The sequence below is a fragment of the Balaenoptera borealis genome (genome assembly GCF_965194805.1).
Source record: "Balaenoptera borealis genome assembly, chromosome: 2".
Classification (NCBI taxonomy): domain Eukaryota; kingdom Metazoa; phylum Chordata; class Mammalia; order Artiodactyla; family Balaenopteridae; genus Balaenoptera; species Balaenoptera borealis.
Genome location: NC_138867.1, coordinates 8,246,080 through 8,263,454, shown reverse-complemented (window position 1 = coordinate 8,263,454; position 17,375 = coordinate 8,246,080). Strand labels below are relative to the sequence as shown.

General features: G+C 40.7%; 1 protein-coding gene across 7 annotated transcripts in view; it reads left to right on the top strand.

The window, feature by feature from the left end:
• Nucleotides 1-17,375, top strand: part of SEMA5A (semaphorin 5A) — a 506,976-nt gene that overhangs the window by 442,648 nt on the left and 46,953 nt on the right. For all 7 annotated transcript variants that reach the window (XM_082382606.1, XM_082382605.1, XM_082382601.1 and 4 more), the window contains 3 exons: nucleotides 11,803-12,028; nucleotides 13,267-13,485; nucleotides 16,961-17,131. In XM_082382606.1, the coding sequence (XP_082238732.1) occupies nucleotides 11,803-12,028; nucleotides 13,267-13,485; nucleotides 16,961-17,131 (616 nt within the window). The remainder of the gene's footprint in view (nucleotides 1-11,802; nucleotides 12,029-13,266; nucleotides 13,486-16,960; nucleotides 17,132-17,375) is intronic.

The following is a 17,375-nucleotide window of genomic DNA, read 5'->3' as shown; positions in this document are numbered from 1 at the left end:
TAGGTTTGGCAGGAGAGGGATGACTTCCATACAACTTCAGAACTCTGGGGATACACCCCTATTTTCAGTTCTGAATCAATGAAGTTGATGGTAGCATCAGTCCTCCGATGAGAAAACTGCTCTCGCCTTTTGAGAACTCGTTTGATTCCAGGTAACATCCTCTCTGACAGCATTTGCTAAGGTGCCCTCTCTTCCACTCTGGTTCCCTGAGAAGCTCTAAAAACAGGGCTCCAAGGTCAGCTCTGAGCACTCCTGGTTTGATGAAACCCGTTTAACTCTGTTGAACCCAGGGCTTCTCAGTCCCTCCTGACAACAGATGCTTTTGTCTCTGTAGCACCATGAGCACCCCATGAAGATACACTTTAGGGAAAGCTCTTCCGTGGAAGGAGCAGAACACCATCTTAAATTCTGTTCATGCCCTTAAACAAAAGATATTTACCCAACATTATTTCACTCAAACATAGTGACCTGAAGTTCGGGAACTGAGGTCCTCGTTTTCTTCTGGCTGTAGGTAGGAGGATGTCGTCAGTTCCTATTGGCTGCCCTCAGGTCCTAGCCATGTGGTCCCCTCACAATGTGGCAGCCAACATTTTCAAAGCCAGCAGGAGAATCTCTTTTGTCCACTACAAGGAGGTCTTAGATTAGGAGGAACCTCACTATGCCATCATTTTCACAGAACCCACCCACACTCACAGGAAAGGGATTACATAAGATGTGATACCCAGGTGATGGGGCTCTTGGGGGCATGTGAGAATTCTGCCTACCAGAGTCTGCGAGTGGGTGCTTACTGTCAGATCACCCTTAAGGTCATAGCTGTGCCATAATCAAGGAATCAGGGTGGAGGTGACTAATGACAAATAGACCAGCTACTCCCAAGGCTCCAGGTAGGACGACTACTCAACCCTCCCTGCCTGACGAAAGGCAGAAGAAAACTGATATCTTTAGGAATTTTGCCAATTGAGTAAGCAAATAGAAAAAGACATTACAATTCTGTTTTGGCCTACGTTCCTTTAGCTACACAAGCAGAATAAAGAAAAAATAAAAGCATCCAAATTATCTAAAAGAGGAAAATGGTATTTAATTATTTTGCAGTCAATGGTCAGGTAAAAACAAGTTGTATATATTTATCAACACCATCTGACTCACATTTATTTTTAATACATTTCTCAAAAGCACAAAACAAATTATTTTAGAAATTAATTTATATATAAAATAAATGTTTACTTATCAAACCACAGACTAATAACCAAGTGTTGGTAAAATACCAACGGTTGCCTAGGCTGCTAAGTAACAGCTTTTAATACATTTAATTTTTTTAATTAGGCTTTGCCCAAACCATGAGTATGGTTTTAGCCTGTGTCTTCATGACTGAATTTTCCATAACCACTCCATTATTCTAATTTGATTTTGCATCTTCTTGCCAAGAAATTAAGCCACTTTAGCCCACACAAATGTGACTATATGACTATAACCATACCATCCAAATCCTGTGATTATAGGGAGTATTTTCTTTCTTTTCTTAAGCCACGCTTTTCTACAGTTGTATATGTGCGGTGAGGTGGTGAGACACACACACACATGATCATTTTCTAGTAAGAAAGCAAGTGACCATTGTTTTTTTGTACTTAAAAGAATCCAGGGCAACTGCCCCCATGTATTAGTGTAAAAGCAACGCCCCATGAGTTGTCCTTTCAAAGCCTCAATCTTAAATGACACAACGTCAGTTTGGTTTGTGTTATTTACTCTTGTTCTTCCGAAATTCCTCCTAAGAACCCTTAAAATATGTCCAGATATTCTGAAGCAAGTATATTACAGTTAAGCATTTTTTTTCTTTAAAAATGGAGGAATGGAAATAAAGGGTGGACTTTTTTGCTCAAGGTCACCCATTTCAATGGTCAGTTTGAGAAGGACACATTTTTCCCAATGGTAGGCTTTCACTCCTAACTAAAAGTAGTTTCTCCTCTTGTTGCAAGGTATTTGCCAGAAAAAAAGATAACTGAATTCTTGATGTTTGCTCTCAGGGACTAAGAATTTAAGGGCATGATAGTGAGAGAATAAACCAAATAAATGGATCTTCTCATTTGAGATGTAAGTTTATAGAGTGCCCACAAATCACAGCCTCTATAATAAAAAAGATTTCCCGCGACAGCACTGATTTTCTTATTCTCTTGGGATTTCTACAGTGTTATAAAAAGGAATGCCTAAAAGTATGTGTAAGGAGGAAAGCCAGCTCCATTTTTATAGATATACACACGCATATAATCTAACACACACAGGCACACACATCTTTTTCTAATATGAAAGCAGAGGAATATTTTGCTGCTTTTTCTGCACTTAGAAGAGTGCAGGTTGACTGCTTGTTGAAAGTATTGATAAATGCACCCATTTGAAAGCGCTTGAGGTGTTCATCTCAATCCTCTCCCCCTTTGGAGCCAGAAGTGCTGCCAGTCACCCAAATGGGGAAGGAAGTTGCATCAGCCCCAGGCTTTACCCTCAAAAAGCTTGCAGGCTTTGGAGACCCTTAGGCAAACAAGTGATACAGTAAAGATTTATGAACGTGGCCAAAGAGAGGACTGTAGCTACCCAGAGAAGGTCTGCTGAAATGCAAGCAGTTACTGCAATAGAACAGTGGGATTTTCTACTTAAAAATATTCGCTCTTTTTGTTCCAATATTGCTTTCACATTTTAAAGAGTATTTCCATTTTATTTCATTGGGCCTTTAATGACTAATAATAGTAATGGAAATAAAACAAGAATATTCTTTAAAATCTCTAAATCAGCATCCCCTCTTCAAAGTAGCTAGCGTAGACTGTTTGTCATGTAGCCTTTCGATATCAAATCTTTTTACCTTCTATGAACCAGATTCAAGTGCGTGCACTGAAAATTTATTTTGGGTTGGCCGACTAAATTAAAAGCAAGATTGTGGATTGCAAAATGTGTTTGTTAAGTCCTTTGAGATCATCCTGTGTAACCCTTCATTTGGCGTTTGTTGCAGTGTGTTCTGCTATAGGCTGAATGCTTGTGTCCCCCCAAAATCCATGTGTTGAAAACCTAATGCCTAAGGTGATGGTATTAGGAGGTGGAGCCTTTGGGAGGTGATTAGATCATGAGAGTGGAGCCCCCGTGAGTGGGATTGGTGTCCTTATAAAAGAGGCCCCAGAGAGTTAGCCAGCCCCTTTCATCATGTGAGGATACAAAGAGACATCTGTGACCCGGAAGAGGACCCTCACCCAACCATGCTGACACCCTGATCTTGGACTTCTAGCCTCCAGAATGGTGGGAAATAAACTCCTGTTGTTTATAAACCACCCAATCTGTGGTATTTTGTTATAGCAGCCTGAACGGATTAAGACATGTTCAAAAGATTTGCCAAGGATTATACAGTGAATTAGAAGGTGGCCTTGGGGCTGAGTGCTCCTTCCATCAAGCCATCCTGTGACTCACAAACATCTCCAAACCCCATGGAAGATCATTTTAACTCCTTCATGTTCAAAGGCCTGTAGCAGCATGAAAATGCACTGAAGCTAAAGAAACTGATTGTAAGAGGAATAAGATTATAAAAGAATGCAGTTGATGCACATGTATCTGTAGGCTAAACAGGCAGTTGCTACACTGGCTGATTGCATGATAGAAAATAACATTTTCTATCATACAATGTGGGATGTGGGATGACAGGTAAAATTGGCTTGATCATGCACATTTTGTATTTATGAAACATTTATCTACAAATACTTAGTAGTTACATTCGGTCTCAAATATTCCAACATGAATGCCATAAAATAATTGTAATCTTAGTTTGTGTGCAGGTACGTGCAAACACAACTGTTTTGAATATCACTTCTAAATTAGCAAAATAACCGCCATTTTTTAGAAAGTGAATTGTTTTTCAGTGACCACATAGTTTTTAATATTTTATTGGGTATGACTGGTGTACCATATACTGCACATGTTTAACATTTGATAAATTTTAACAAATATGTACATCCATGCAACCATCAACACAAGAGAATGAATGTGTTCATCAACTCAGAAGTTTCCTTGTTCCCTTTCGTAACCCCTCCCTCATATACCTCCCTGCCCTCCCTAGTCTCAGGTAACCACTCATCTTTTTGATTCTACATAGTTTTCACTTTTCATGATTTTATGTGAATGGAATTATACATTGTCATTCCTTTTTGGGGAGCTTCTTTCACTCAGCACAATTCTTTACAGATTCTTCTATGTTGAATATAACAACAGTTCATTTCTTTTTATTATTGAGTGGTCTCTTATTTGGATATGATTTGCTTAGATATTTACCTGCTGATGGATATATGCATTGTTTCCAGTTTTTGGCTATTGCAAATAAAGCTGTTGTGAACATTCATATACAAGTATTTGTATGGACATATCCTTTCTTTGCTCTTGGGTAAATATCTAGCAGGAAAATGTCTAGGTCATATGGTAAGTGTATGTTTAAGCTTTTAGCAAAGTGTCAAATAGTTCTCAAAGCAATTGTGTCATTTTACATTCCTACCAGCAGGATATGAGAGTTCCTGTTGCTCTGCAAGCTCGTCAGCATTTGATATTGTCAGGTTCGAGGTTTCTTTTGTTGTGTTTCATGTTAGCCGTTCTAATAAGTGTGTGGTGGTTTCTTGTGGTTTTAATTTACTTTTATTCTTTTATTTTTTGAATTTTATTTTATTTTTTTATACAGCAGGTTCTTATTAGTTATCCATTTTATACATATTAGTGTATACATGTCAATCCCAATCTCCCAGTCCATCACACCACCACCACCCCACCCCACTTTCCCCCCTTGGTGTCCATACATTTGTTCCCTACATCTGTGTTAATTTACTTTTATTCTTAAAAAAAAAAAAAAAAAAAAAGATGTTGAATAATTTTACATATGCTTTTTTGCCATCTGTATATCTTCTTTGATGAAATGTCTCTCCATAACACTTGACAATGCTTATACTGTTTTTTTCTTTTATTGTTGAGTTTTAAGTTTTTAAATGTATAATGGGTATGAGCCTTTTATCAGATAACTGATTTGCAAATATTCTCTCCCATGTGTGACTAGTCTTTCATTCTCTTAACAGTGAGTGTCTCTCAAAAGTAGAGGTTTCTGATTTTGATTAACACAACTTATTTTTACCTCTCTTATGACTGATGCTTTTGGCATTGTATCTAGGAAATCTTTGCTTAACCTAAGGTCACAGAAATACTCTGCTAAGTTTTATTCTATACATTTTATGCTTTTAGATATTGGTCTATGATCCATTTGAGTTTATTATCATGGGTAGAGCAAGTTATTGATCAAAGTTCAGGTTTTCACATATGGATATCAAATTGTTCCAGCACCATTTGATGAAAAGACTGCTTTTACCGCTAAATTGCCTTTGTACCTTTTTTGAAAAATCAATAAGCCATATGCATGTGGGTCTATTTCTGGGCTTTTCATTCCACTCCTTTGCTCAATCTTTCAATCTTAATGCCACAGCATTTTGATTATTGTACCTTTACAATGAATCTTGAAGTCAGGCTGTGTAAGTCCTCCAACAATGTCGTTTCTTTGCAAAATGCTTTTGCTATTCTATTGATAGATACTTTGTATTTCTATGTGAATTTTAGAATTAGCTTGTCAAATTTTATTTTTTTAAGAGGCCTTCTGGAATTGTGACTAAGATTGCATTGATTCTATAGATCATTTAGAAGATTAAGTTTCCTTTAAGTGTACAAGTCATGCACATATTTTATGAGACTTATTCCTAAGTATTTCATATTTTTGATAGCATTGTAAATGGCATTCTTTTAATTTATGATTCCTCATTGCTAGTACATAGAGACAGACTTAATATTTTATATTGATCTTATATTCTTCAGCTTTAAAAAAAGCATGCAGGCTTTAACCTTTAAGATGTTGCTTGTATGTTTTTAATAAATGTCCTTTGTCAGATTTAGGAAATTTATTTCTATCCTCGTTGATTGAGAGTTTCTATAAGGAGTGGGTTTGGGCATCTTATCAAATGACGTTTCTGTACCTATTGAGATGTCCATCTGGGTTTACTTTTTAGACTGTTAATAAGGTGAATTACCTTGATCCAATTTTAAATGTTAATGAACCTTGCACCCTTGACGTACTCCCTACATAATTATGAGCTATTGACCTTTTTAAATAGTTTGGAGTTTTGCTTATTAAAATCCTGTTAAGCACTTTTGTGTCTAAGTTAATGGGGAATATTCACATGTAGTTTTCTTTCCTTCTTATGTCTGTGTCTGGTTTTTTATATAAGATTAAAGTCGACCTCATAGAATGTTGTGTATAGTTGATTTTATTTCTTCCTTATATCTTCCATGTTTCTACTTAACAGGTTGTCTTTCTTCTAGCTCCTTGAACATATGCAATACAGTTATAATAACAGTTTTAAATATTCTTCACTTCAAATCCTGTCATCTGTGGCTTTTCTGTGCCAATTTCAATTGACTGATTTTTCTCCTCATTGTAAGCTGTGTTTTTTTAGCAGCTTCTTTGCATACCTGGTAATTTTAGATTAGATGTAAGACACTGTGACCTTTTCCTTGTTGTACATTGGACACTTTTGTATTCCCCAAATTATGCAAGAGCTCTCCTTTGGGACAAGATCAAGTTATGTGAAACTAGTTTGATCTTTTTGGTTTTTGGATCTCTTTAGTTGATATCAGACCAGAGTTTAGTCTGGGGTGATTTTTCCCCATGGTGGAGACAAGACCCTTCCTGGTACCCTAACTGATGCGAGGAGAATTATGAAGCTTTTCAGTCTGGCTCTTCGGAGCAAGCAGTATTCCCAGCCCTATGTGAGTGGCGTGCACTGTTCCCTCTGATCTTTTCAGGTGGGTCTCTCCCCACCCACGTGTAGTCTCTTCATACACATACGTTCACGGGTTTCTACTCAGCTGAATACCTAACGGGGGAGCTGTGCATAACTGGAGTTTCTTCTTTGTGCAGCCCTCTCCTGCTGAGAACCCCGGCCCCTTTGGCTTCCTTTACCTCCCAGTTCTGTCTCCCCAGTCACTAGTCTGTGCCTGGGTCTTTTCTTCCTCCACCATCATCTGGAAACCTTCTCAAGTTTGTAGGCTGGGTCAGTTGCGGAGCTCACCTCATGGTTCCGAAACTTGGTGATCTCTGACCTTCGTTGCCTAATGTCCGATGTCTTACGAACTGTTGTTTTATGTATTTTAAAGTTATTCTTGGTGAAAGAGTTCATCCCATTTCTGTTACCCCATCTTGGTTGGAAGCAGAAGTCATTCCGTGGCATTATAATTTTGAATGCACTGTCTCCCTTTTCTTTCTCTTCCTTGCTGGGACCACTAAACTAATTTCCAGGATTTCCTGTCAATCTGGGCTCTGCTTCCTCAAGCTCCTGGGATCACAGATCTACCTCTGTACATATGCTTCAGTACCTTGGTACCTTCGCGAGCACAGCTGCATTACTCTCTTGTTCCTCTGGTGCAGAATGGCTTTCTGTTTCAGAGTGTAACAACTTAAATACTGAAAGAGAATTTGATAACTACATATGGAAACCATACGTATTCCATACGAGAATATATTTAGTTCATATATTCAGCTGTTGAGGCAAACACTTTAAGGGTAATTTTCTTATTTTGTGCTAAACACATGGTATCAAAATTTTTCTTGGATTGTTACCATCTATTTTACTTTCAACCTATGGAATATAAGATATTTTAGTTTTCTCAAAGGAAAAATAAACAGCAAAACGGGGCCCTGCTTAACCATCTAATTTTTCCCCAGATTTATGCAGATTCCACCAGAATGGGCTTATTTGTGAATTGATTTATCCATTCACCAAAAAATTATAGTATTGTACTTAGGACTGGTAATATAAAATAAATATGGCAAAGTTCTTGCTCTTCACAAATTTACAGTCTGTTTGTGGAGGCAGACTTATAAATACACAATTAAATGTCAGTGAAATACACGCTTTGATTCTGTGAAACAGGACTGAGAGGACGGTGGCCTGAATTAGAAAAGAGACAGTTAAGATGGGGAGGAGAGAAGGAGCCTAAGAGGCCGTATCTATAGGACTTGGCCTAGAGGTGAGGGAGAACAGGCAGGTACCTCCCAGGTTTCCAGATTAAACTTTCAAATGGATGGTTGTATCACTGTTGACTGGGACATGTAAAACATAGGCAACATGTTAGGAGAACTGTTTAAAATTGATGTAGTAACATGTTTATTTTTTCCTTTGTTGTTCTTGACCTTTTTCTTTTCTTTTTTGTCCTTGCATCGGCTGCTGTCTTTATTTTTATTTTTTTCCAGCTCTATTGAGATATAATTGAACATAACATTGTGTAAGTTTAAGGTGCACAATGTGTTGATTTGATACATTTATAAATTGCAAAATGATTATCACCATAGCATTAGCTACCACCTCCGTCCTGTCACAAAATTATCATTTCTTTACTGTGGTGAGAACATTTAAGATCTACTTTCTTAGAAATTTTCAAGTATATGATACAGTATTATTAGCTGTAATCACCATGCTGTAAATTAGCTCCCCAAAGTTGATAATCTTATAACTGAAAGTTTGTACCCTTTGACCCACATTTCCCCGTTTTCTCCAACCCCTGGTAACTTCCACTCTACTCTGTGTTTCTCTGAGTTTGGCATTTTTAGATTCCACATGTAAGTTGGAGCATACAGAATTTGTCTTTCTCTGTCTGACTTATTTCACTTAGCATAATGCCCTCAAGGTCCAACCAAGTTATTGTAAGTGGCAGGATTTCCTTCTTTCTCGTGACTGAATAATATTCCACTGTGTGTGTGTGTGTGTCTGTCTGTCTGTCTGTCTGTCTCACATGCTCTTCATCCATTAATTCGTCACTAGACACTTACGTTGTTTCCATATCTTCGTTATTGTGAGTAATGCTGTAATGAACATGGAAGTGTAGATATCTCTTTGAGATCCTGATTTTAATTCCTTTGGATATATAGCAGCAGTGGGATTGATTTATTAACCATTCTTATCTAATATTTTCCACCAGAAGATTAAGAATCCTATGTGACAGGTATAATAATTAGCTCCCTGAAATCCCTTGTAAAATAATTTCTCTTTTTAGCATCAAATATAATGCTGTTCAAGTTCCATTCAAATCTGGGTTTGCTTGGATTGTCACCATCTCTCTATTTTACTTATAGCAGCAGTTCCTCAGTAAATTGGAGCATACAGGCTCAGTTAAGCCATACAACTACTCACCACTGAATTGAACCACTTTATAATTTTGGTCATTAATATAAAACAGATCAGTCATACCATTTCTCAGTATTTCATAATTTGATATTTTAACTGAATGCATCATAATCAAATCTTAAAAGGCAGTTGAAAGGAGAGGTCCTGAGACTCCTGTTGGATTTTGTACAGTGAGGAGCTAATGGAACATAAGAACAGACTTTGTTATCAGAGGTTTAAGTCTAATGGGCCTGAATTGATCTTCTTCACCCTTGAGGTGTACCCGCCTCTGGGACATGTGACAGCTGCCACCATCCCCCCACCCTTCTGAGCATTTTACCAGTACACAGAGGCCAACCCAGGCTTTAAAATATATTTTCTATTCATCTGTTTCAAAAAAAAAACTTCATCTCCATAGAAGAGGTGAAATTTCTAGTGCAAGGAAGCTCAGAATTATTGGGAGGACCCTCTGTGTTTGTTTACTGAGACATGGGATCTTACTATTTTGTAGGTGATGTCAAACTTGTTAATGCTAAAAGCAGGGGTCCATAAACAGCATATGTTTTAAGTCCATTTAGGCAAGGAGCCAGGCGCCCCTGGACACTTGCCCAGCCAGGCTGACGCAGAGTGATGAAGGGAATGCATATGGCATTTTCAATCTGGGGCTGGCAGTGCTGCCACACAGTGGGCCTGGAAGGTCCCAGACAAGGCCGATTGCATTCCTATTACGTGGTCTCCATTCCAGTGAAAAAGAGCACACACATGTTCTGTCTAGTATTTCACATGATTGAGTTTATGGCATCCATTGGGGTTATTTTTTCACTTAAAAGGCAGCATCCAAAAGATGCCATAATAAAACGTGCTGTAAACAAAGGAAAATGAAATCATCTGTTTTCCAGTGTGTGTTGGTGTGGGGATGGAGAGCATCAGTGTGGGCCAGGGAAGGGAAGCAAGAGGTGTTAAATCAGGAACGTGGTGATGATTACTCTACATGTTTTCTGTTAGAAGCGTATGAAGTCACAAACATGAAGAACCCTCGAGTATTGTCCCTTGTAAAAAAATTTTAAAAGATAGACCCTGCGTAAAGAAAACTAGTTAGACTAATTAGAATCATGACAAAATAAATATTTTAACAAGCTTCCAGTTAAAGCTTCTGGTGTGGATACACATGGCTACTTTCTCTCCTACCAGAATTCATTTATACAATATTACCGAGATTTTTTTATTTTCAAAGCATAAACCAGCCAACACAGTTCTTACTGTGTCCAAATACCTGATGGGGAGTGGGTTCATGACAAGTTCATAGAAATTTGACAACAACCCTGACAAACCAGGCGAGTCCTTGAGTCAGACTGGGAGGGAACTGGACATGAGACAGAAACCAATCAGCTCTCTGCACCAGTCATCTGTGGATAGTGTTCATCTAGCGATAAGTGCAAACACTGGATTTGGATCTAACCAAAAGTGCAGCATAACTACATTAAGATGATGGGAGATGGGAAGGCTGCATCAGGGCTGGAGACACAGGGAGAGGGGTAAAGGGTTAAAGAATAAAGAGCTAAATCTTTTCCCATAGTGCACAGTTAATGGACAATGCCTGATACTGGAAAATTCTTGTTGTTAGCTCTAAGGGATAAGTATCTAGATAATCAACTGAAAGAGATGGGGGGAGGATAAAACAATTCTCTTTTTCATAATAAATCTTAGAAAGCTATTTAACTCTTCCTTTCTATGTATGTTTAACATTAATAAAATTATTTTAAAAGTATGGCCATAGTTGAATGTATTATATGTTGTGGGTTTTCCCTCTAATGAAACATCTAATGCTATGTTCAAGGTCAAACCCTGTGCCCCTTAGATTTGGTCGTGTTTCTGGAGACATAATGTTTAAAATTCTTGCCAGATTAAGAGACCTAAATTTATACTCCTAAATTCCACTGCCCAAAAATGGCGTGTCCCACTTGCCAGGGTCCTCCCCACTGTGCTTACAATGGAGGTATCTGGTACTGGGGAAGGGAGGTGAGACTGAAAAATGCCATCAACGTATTAACTAGGGAAATCTTGTGAAAATTTCTTATAGACCAAAAGTTATCATGTATTGTGTTATCAACTGGAAAGCTACCATTCTAACACTTTGAATCTGCGATCCAGAGCTTAAAATATAAATCTCAGACTGAACATAATGAGGTCCAAAAATCAAATTCTGGTTCCCTCATTTTAACTATAATCTTAAAAATAAATAAATAAAAGCTAAAGTTAACGTCAAAATATTCAGCATTTTGGGTCACTTATCAAGTGAAAGGAAGATGATTTGGGGGGAATCACCATTTTTATTCACATACAATTACATTTATTATCTCATTCTCATTGTTGATGCAGAAACTGTGCAGATTCCTTTGCAGTTAACTTGAACACCAAACATTCTCTTAAATGCCTAATTTGACCAAAAAATGTGCTTTTAACTTTGCAGGGTAGCTGGTGGGTGTCAGGACCTAAAGTTTTAGAGCGCCCTCTCCTTCACTTAAGGAAAGATGCCCCTGCCTCTATTTCTGCAGTATGATAAGCATACTTCATGTGTTTTCTCCGCCAGGAGTACCAGCCTTGTAATACCAACCCATGCCCTGAGCTGAAGAAGACCACACCCTGGACACCCTGGACGCCTGTCAACATCTCTGACAATGGGGGCCACTACGAGCAGCGATTTCGGTACACGTGCAAGGCCCGCCTGCCTGATCCAAACTTGCTGGAAGTGGGAAGGCAGAGAATTGAGATGCGGTACTGTTCTAGTGATGGAACCAGCAGCTGCTCCACCGACGGTGAGTAAGCGACTCTGTAGGGACTGACTTGCTTCCAGGGACACGTGTTCTGTCTTATCTCTAAGTTCATAGAAGAGCCCAGTTAAACTAAAATTTAACTGGGCTTCCTGTATTTTATTTGCTAAATCTGACAACCCTGTCTCCAATTCAATCACTTAGTCCCTTATTTCAGAGCAGGCTGTGAACTTACTTCTTATGACATCAAAGTAAAAACAGAGAAAATGAATGACATTGTTTCTTTAACTTTATTCTCTTATCTGAACATATATTTTTTAATCCTTCCATTCTCAGATACATATAAAACCAACACTAATATTCATTTTAAATGATATAAACTAAGGAAAAATTTTGATACACATTTATAAAAGACTTCTTATATTTCCTCCAAAAGTATATTGTGGGCATGGCTTAAAAAATACTTCATCCTTCTTGTGTCTTAATGGCTTCAAGTTCTAATGACTAGCCATGCATTTTGGTATTGATATATTGAGAATACAAAATTGGACTTGTTTGCCTCTGACCACATGAAATGAGGCTAAATTGTGTGTTCTTTATTGATTAACCACAAACTACTCTCTCATCAGAGAAAAAGGTTTCTAATCTATTTTCTCTGAAGAGCATCTGCCTAGGTTTCTGAGCCAGAATTTTTAAGTAGACAACCAAGAAACTTAACAATGGATAGAACTGTTCACACATCTGCCTTCTCACATTTCCCCAGAACTTCATGGCATACTTGAGAGTTTTTTGTTAAAACTTGTGTCACACTGCCTACCTTTGAGAAAATGACTGAATATTTTTTCATATTTTAAGTCAGTAGGCATTTCCATCAAAATGAACATGAATTGCACAAGGACAATTTGTTGTAGAATTCCCAATGGAAGTGAGAAAGGTGTATTTTCTTTGTAAGAAATTTCTCAGAACAATAAGTGACCTATTACCCAAAAAACCCTCTTACTTGTATAAGGACTTTGCTACATTGACAAATTGAGTTCTTAGTTGCACCCCTGTTAATAGCAACTGCAGAGAAAGAAGCTTGAGTTATAGGAGATTATCACGCAAACTGCAATTTTATTTTTATTTGGTTTTGTGCTTCTGAGGTGTGTAAAAAGTGTTCCACTGATATCTGAGAGTATAGTTGCAGAAGCAAAGCAGACAGCGCTACAGAATGAAAGTTAGTTTGGACTCTGGTTACTCTAAGAGTTCCTAACAGAATCGTGCTTTGGCCATTTCCCTTGCAGGCCTTTCTGGTGATTTCCTGCGTGCTGGGAGGTACTCTGCCCACACCGTCAACGGGGCCTGGTCAGCCTGGACCTCGTGGTCACAGTGCAGCCGAGACTGCAGCAGGGGCATTCGCAACCGGAAGCGTGTTTGCAACAACCCGGAGCCCAAGTTTGGGGGCATGCCTTGCCTGGGCCCCTCGCTGGAATACCAGGAATGCAACATCTTGCCCTGCCCAGGTGAGTGGATCGAGTAATCTGGAAAAGACCGAAACATCAAGGGCCTTGGAAGACTTTCTCACTCAGCTTCCCTGGCTTTATGTTTGAGACATAATTTGTGGTAGATAAATAGATAGATATAAATATAGATGTAGATGTAGATATAAGTGTAGACATAGGTATCGATGTAGATATAGATGTAGATATATAACAGTTATAAATATAGATATGGATACAGATGTAGATAAAGATACAGATATAGATAGATATAGATATAATCTTCCAACTGCATTGGTATAAAGACAGATATCACCTAGGCTGGATTATGTTCATCTATTACTTCTGCTTTAAAAGAAACTGAAGCATTCTCAGGAGCCCCTCTGAGGGATCGTGGCCCCAAGCACTGCACCTCTTGAGAAGTGGGCTGGGCTGCCACGGTCCAGAGAGAGGTGTCCTGTCTTTAAACTGGAGGTTGGTCCCTCCCAGACTCTGATGCACCCAGCGCCCCCCGGAACTGACCTCCCTCCATACTCCCGAGTCCTCACCAGAGTGACAGTTACCAGAGGTGGCCCCGCAGGGCCCTGCCAAGCCTGTCGCTGGTGCCCTCAGCTGACAGGGGTCTACATCCTCCTGAGGTCAGTCCTCTGAACACGCAGCATCGTCTCCTGGAGACCCACAGCAGCTGTGCTGTCTGGGTCTTCCTCCTGGTCCCTGGCTTTTCATTCCGCGGGATTCCCACACAAGCGCAGGGTTAATAAAATGACCTTAAGGAGCCCCCTCGCCCCCGCTCAGGGCGTTGTCTGCTAATACAGCCCCGAAGGCTCCTCTGTCGCCTTTAATGCTCTAACCATCTGTGCCTTCCTCTTGCCCCGGCTCTGAGTGCAGCTCTGTCACCTTGATCGCTTCCCCCTGACCTTCCCACAGTCAGAGGATCTTTAATTTAACCCAGTGCCTCACGGCCATCCTGAGTGCTGGCCTCTGGCTGTGCATCCTGCCTTTTGACTTTGTCAGAGTGACCACCCGAGGAGGGCAGGACCATCTCACTCACAGCAGTGCCCTCAGCTCCCAGCGTGGGCCTGGCACACACTCGAAATAGCTCTCAGTGATGGTTATTGAATGATGAGAAAATAAGCAGTTGGTTACTTGATCTTCCTTTCTTTATTCATTCAGTTTTTCAGCAGACATTTTTGGATCGCCCGCTGTGCGCTATTCACTGAGTAAAGAAAGACACAGTGACCTGGTCCAGGTCAGAAAGGAACTGAAGAGTTTAGTGAGGAAGCATCCTGTGAATAATGTCAACCCAGTATGGTTGGGTCGATGACACGATGCAGTGGCTACGTCAGCTGGGGACCCATGGAGCTGGAATCACGGCAGCTCTACCGAGCAGGCTGCCCCTGGGCTGGGTCTTGAGGGACGGATGGGGTTTGGCCATATAGACAAGCAGGGGTGGGGCATGAGGGGTCATTCCAAATACTGTGTACCTTGGTTTTAAAGGCACAGACCGCTGCAAATAGAGCATCTTTTTCAGTTGGTACAAACAACTTTCTGAGTTCCCTAAGCAAGGAACTGGCTTGCAGCAGTACTTAGTGAGCATCTATTAGATGGATGGATAGATGGATGGATGGATGGATGGATGGATGAATCAACATGTACATTAAACTGAAAATACAGTTCCCAGCTTTGTAGCTGGGTCACTCAGTAACGTCCCTGCTCCTTCAGCTGCCCCACTCCTCCTCGGCTGTCTCTGTTTCTCCAGCCTCAGGAGATGCTTCCCTCCAAACTACCCAGCTTTCCTGGCCAAGCGATGCCGAGGGGCTGGGAAAGGTCACAGAGACATGTCTTTCCCACAGCCCCAGCCTGGAGAGTGGAAGGGCTCCTCCCCGGGGGGCTGAGAGCGGACCCCTGGGGCAACATGATTAGATGAGGATCCATCCTGTAAAGTGGGGGAGGGAATGCCACATGGGAAAGTCAGGATCCCTCCATCCACTCCGCCTCCCCAGGCTCCAGACACAGGTCCATGCTGCCATCGGCTGAATGTACAGACTCTCCAGATGCTCGGTTGCTGCCCTGGCCTTCGGGTGCAAGGCTCAGGCCCACGTCCGAGACATCCCATTAACATGATCTAGTGGCTGTTTTTATTTTCATTGATTTGATGGTCAAGGCAGTATCATGTACGCGTAACCTTAGTGTCTTGAAATAGCTCTGTCCTCATCTTCTTTTTGAAAGCCAAGATTCCATACAGGGTTGTGAAAATATTCAAAGTGGCCCTCCTCACTTTCCACTTGGGAATACATGAGTTCAGGGGGTTGAGTGGGGCAAATGTCAATTCTCTCTCCCACCTCCTAGAAAATTCCTAACACAGGCCAGGATGCAACTCAACACAGAGGGGTTGGAAGAGCTCGGGGCTTTGGATGCTCAGCTGCCTGGCCAGTTATAGGCTATTTTTACTTCATTTGGGACTCTTTCCTCCCTATGCATTTACTCCTCCTTTGTCCTCTTGGGTCCACAAGAAACAGTTACAAAGGGGTGGTATATTTTCTTTAAAAACAAGTTTTCTCATTATGATTAAGTTTGAAAATAAATCGAAGACCTGAGAAATATAAAAATACCTCTTAAATTAATCAATGAAAACTTCGATCTCCAATTCTAATGTGGATCAAAACTTGCAGTAAGCTTTGAAAGTTGAGCCCATGTTGAAATGATCCTTTTTCTTCTGTGGTTTGGTTTAACTAGTACTTTCACCGACATAATTTATTCCCAACATTGAGCAATAGCTTGGTCTTTCTCCATCACTCCTTTTTCCCAATTCGTGTTTGATTCAGAACTGATTCCAGACCTTGGCCGACAAAGGATAGCAGATGGTTCTTTCTTCCTAAGTCATATTCCAATTCAATAAGATAATTTATTTCTTCTTTCTTATGAAAACAGTAAGTGCGAGGAAGAAGGAACGGTGAGTGAGTATCTCATGGAGGGGAGACCTTTTGAATCAAAGTGAATTTGGACAGGTGTGTGTTCTGTGGATGAATCAGTTAAGCACCTATGGTGTGCTAAGAACACTCCTTGCCTCTCTGTCCATGAAATCTTTGAGTCCACAGTTTGTTCTGTAAACTGCAAGTGACACAAAAGGAGGATAAGACACTGGTTCTGTCCTGGGTGGCTGGCAGAGGTCGCGCTAGCTGGGGCTTCACCTGAACAACCACAGAACCGGGTTCATGGTCTTTCCCAGGGACTGGGTTTTGTACTACAGGTGTACATGCACTCCTTGGTCATCCTCGTGCTTGCATTTTGCATGCTTAGAACCATTTCCTGAAAGAATAGGAGGAACTGAAGAAGCGTAGGGAGGAATGTGAAAAGCCAGGTGGAAGATCCTGGATCCCCTCCTGTGATGGTCAGTGGCGCGCACAGCGCGTTCGCACAGCGCAGACTCTCTCTGTAGCCACATCACGTGGGTCAGATGTGGATTTCAGAAGCGGTGTGACTTTGTGTCCCTTCCCAGTGGATGGCGTGTGGTCTTGCTGGTCCTCCTGGTCAAAGTGCTCAGCGACATGTGGAGGTGGACATTACATGAGGACCCGCTCGTGCACAAACCCAGCCCCCGCCTATGGAGGCGACATCTGCCTGGGCCTGCACACGGAAGAGGCTCTCTGCAACACGCAGCCCTGCCCCGGTAAGCACCCCGGCCAGGCCCGTGCAGACAGCAGGGCAGACTCACCCTTTTCCTGATGTACAAATGGTGAAATGATGAAACCACATCACGACAAGACCAAAAGAGGGGGACACATCAATGCCGCACTATTGCCGGTGAAGTGACCTCGTGATACATTGTTCTGCAGTGGAATCATTCTCACCACGCTGTAGTTGCAGAACTAGTTACAGAAACCGGTGATAACCAAGCATTCTTAAAATATTTA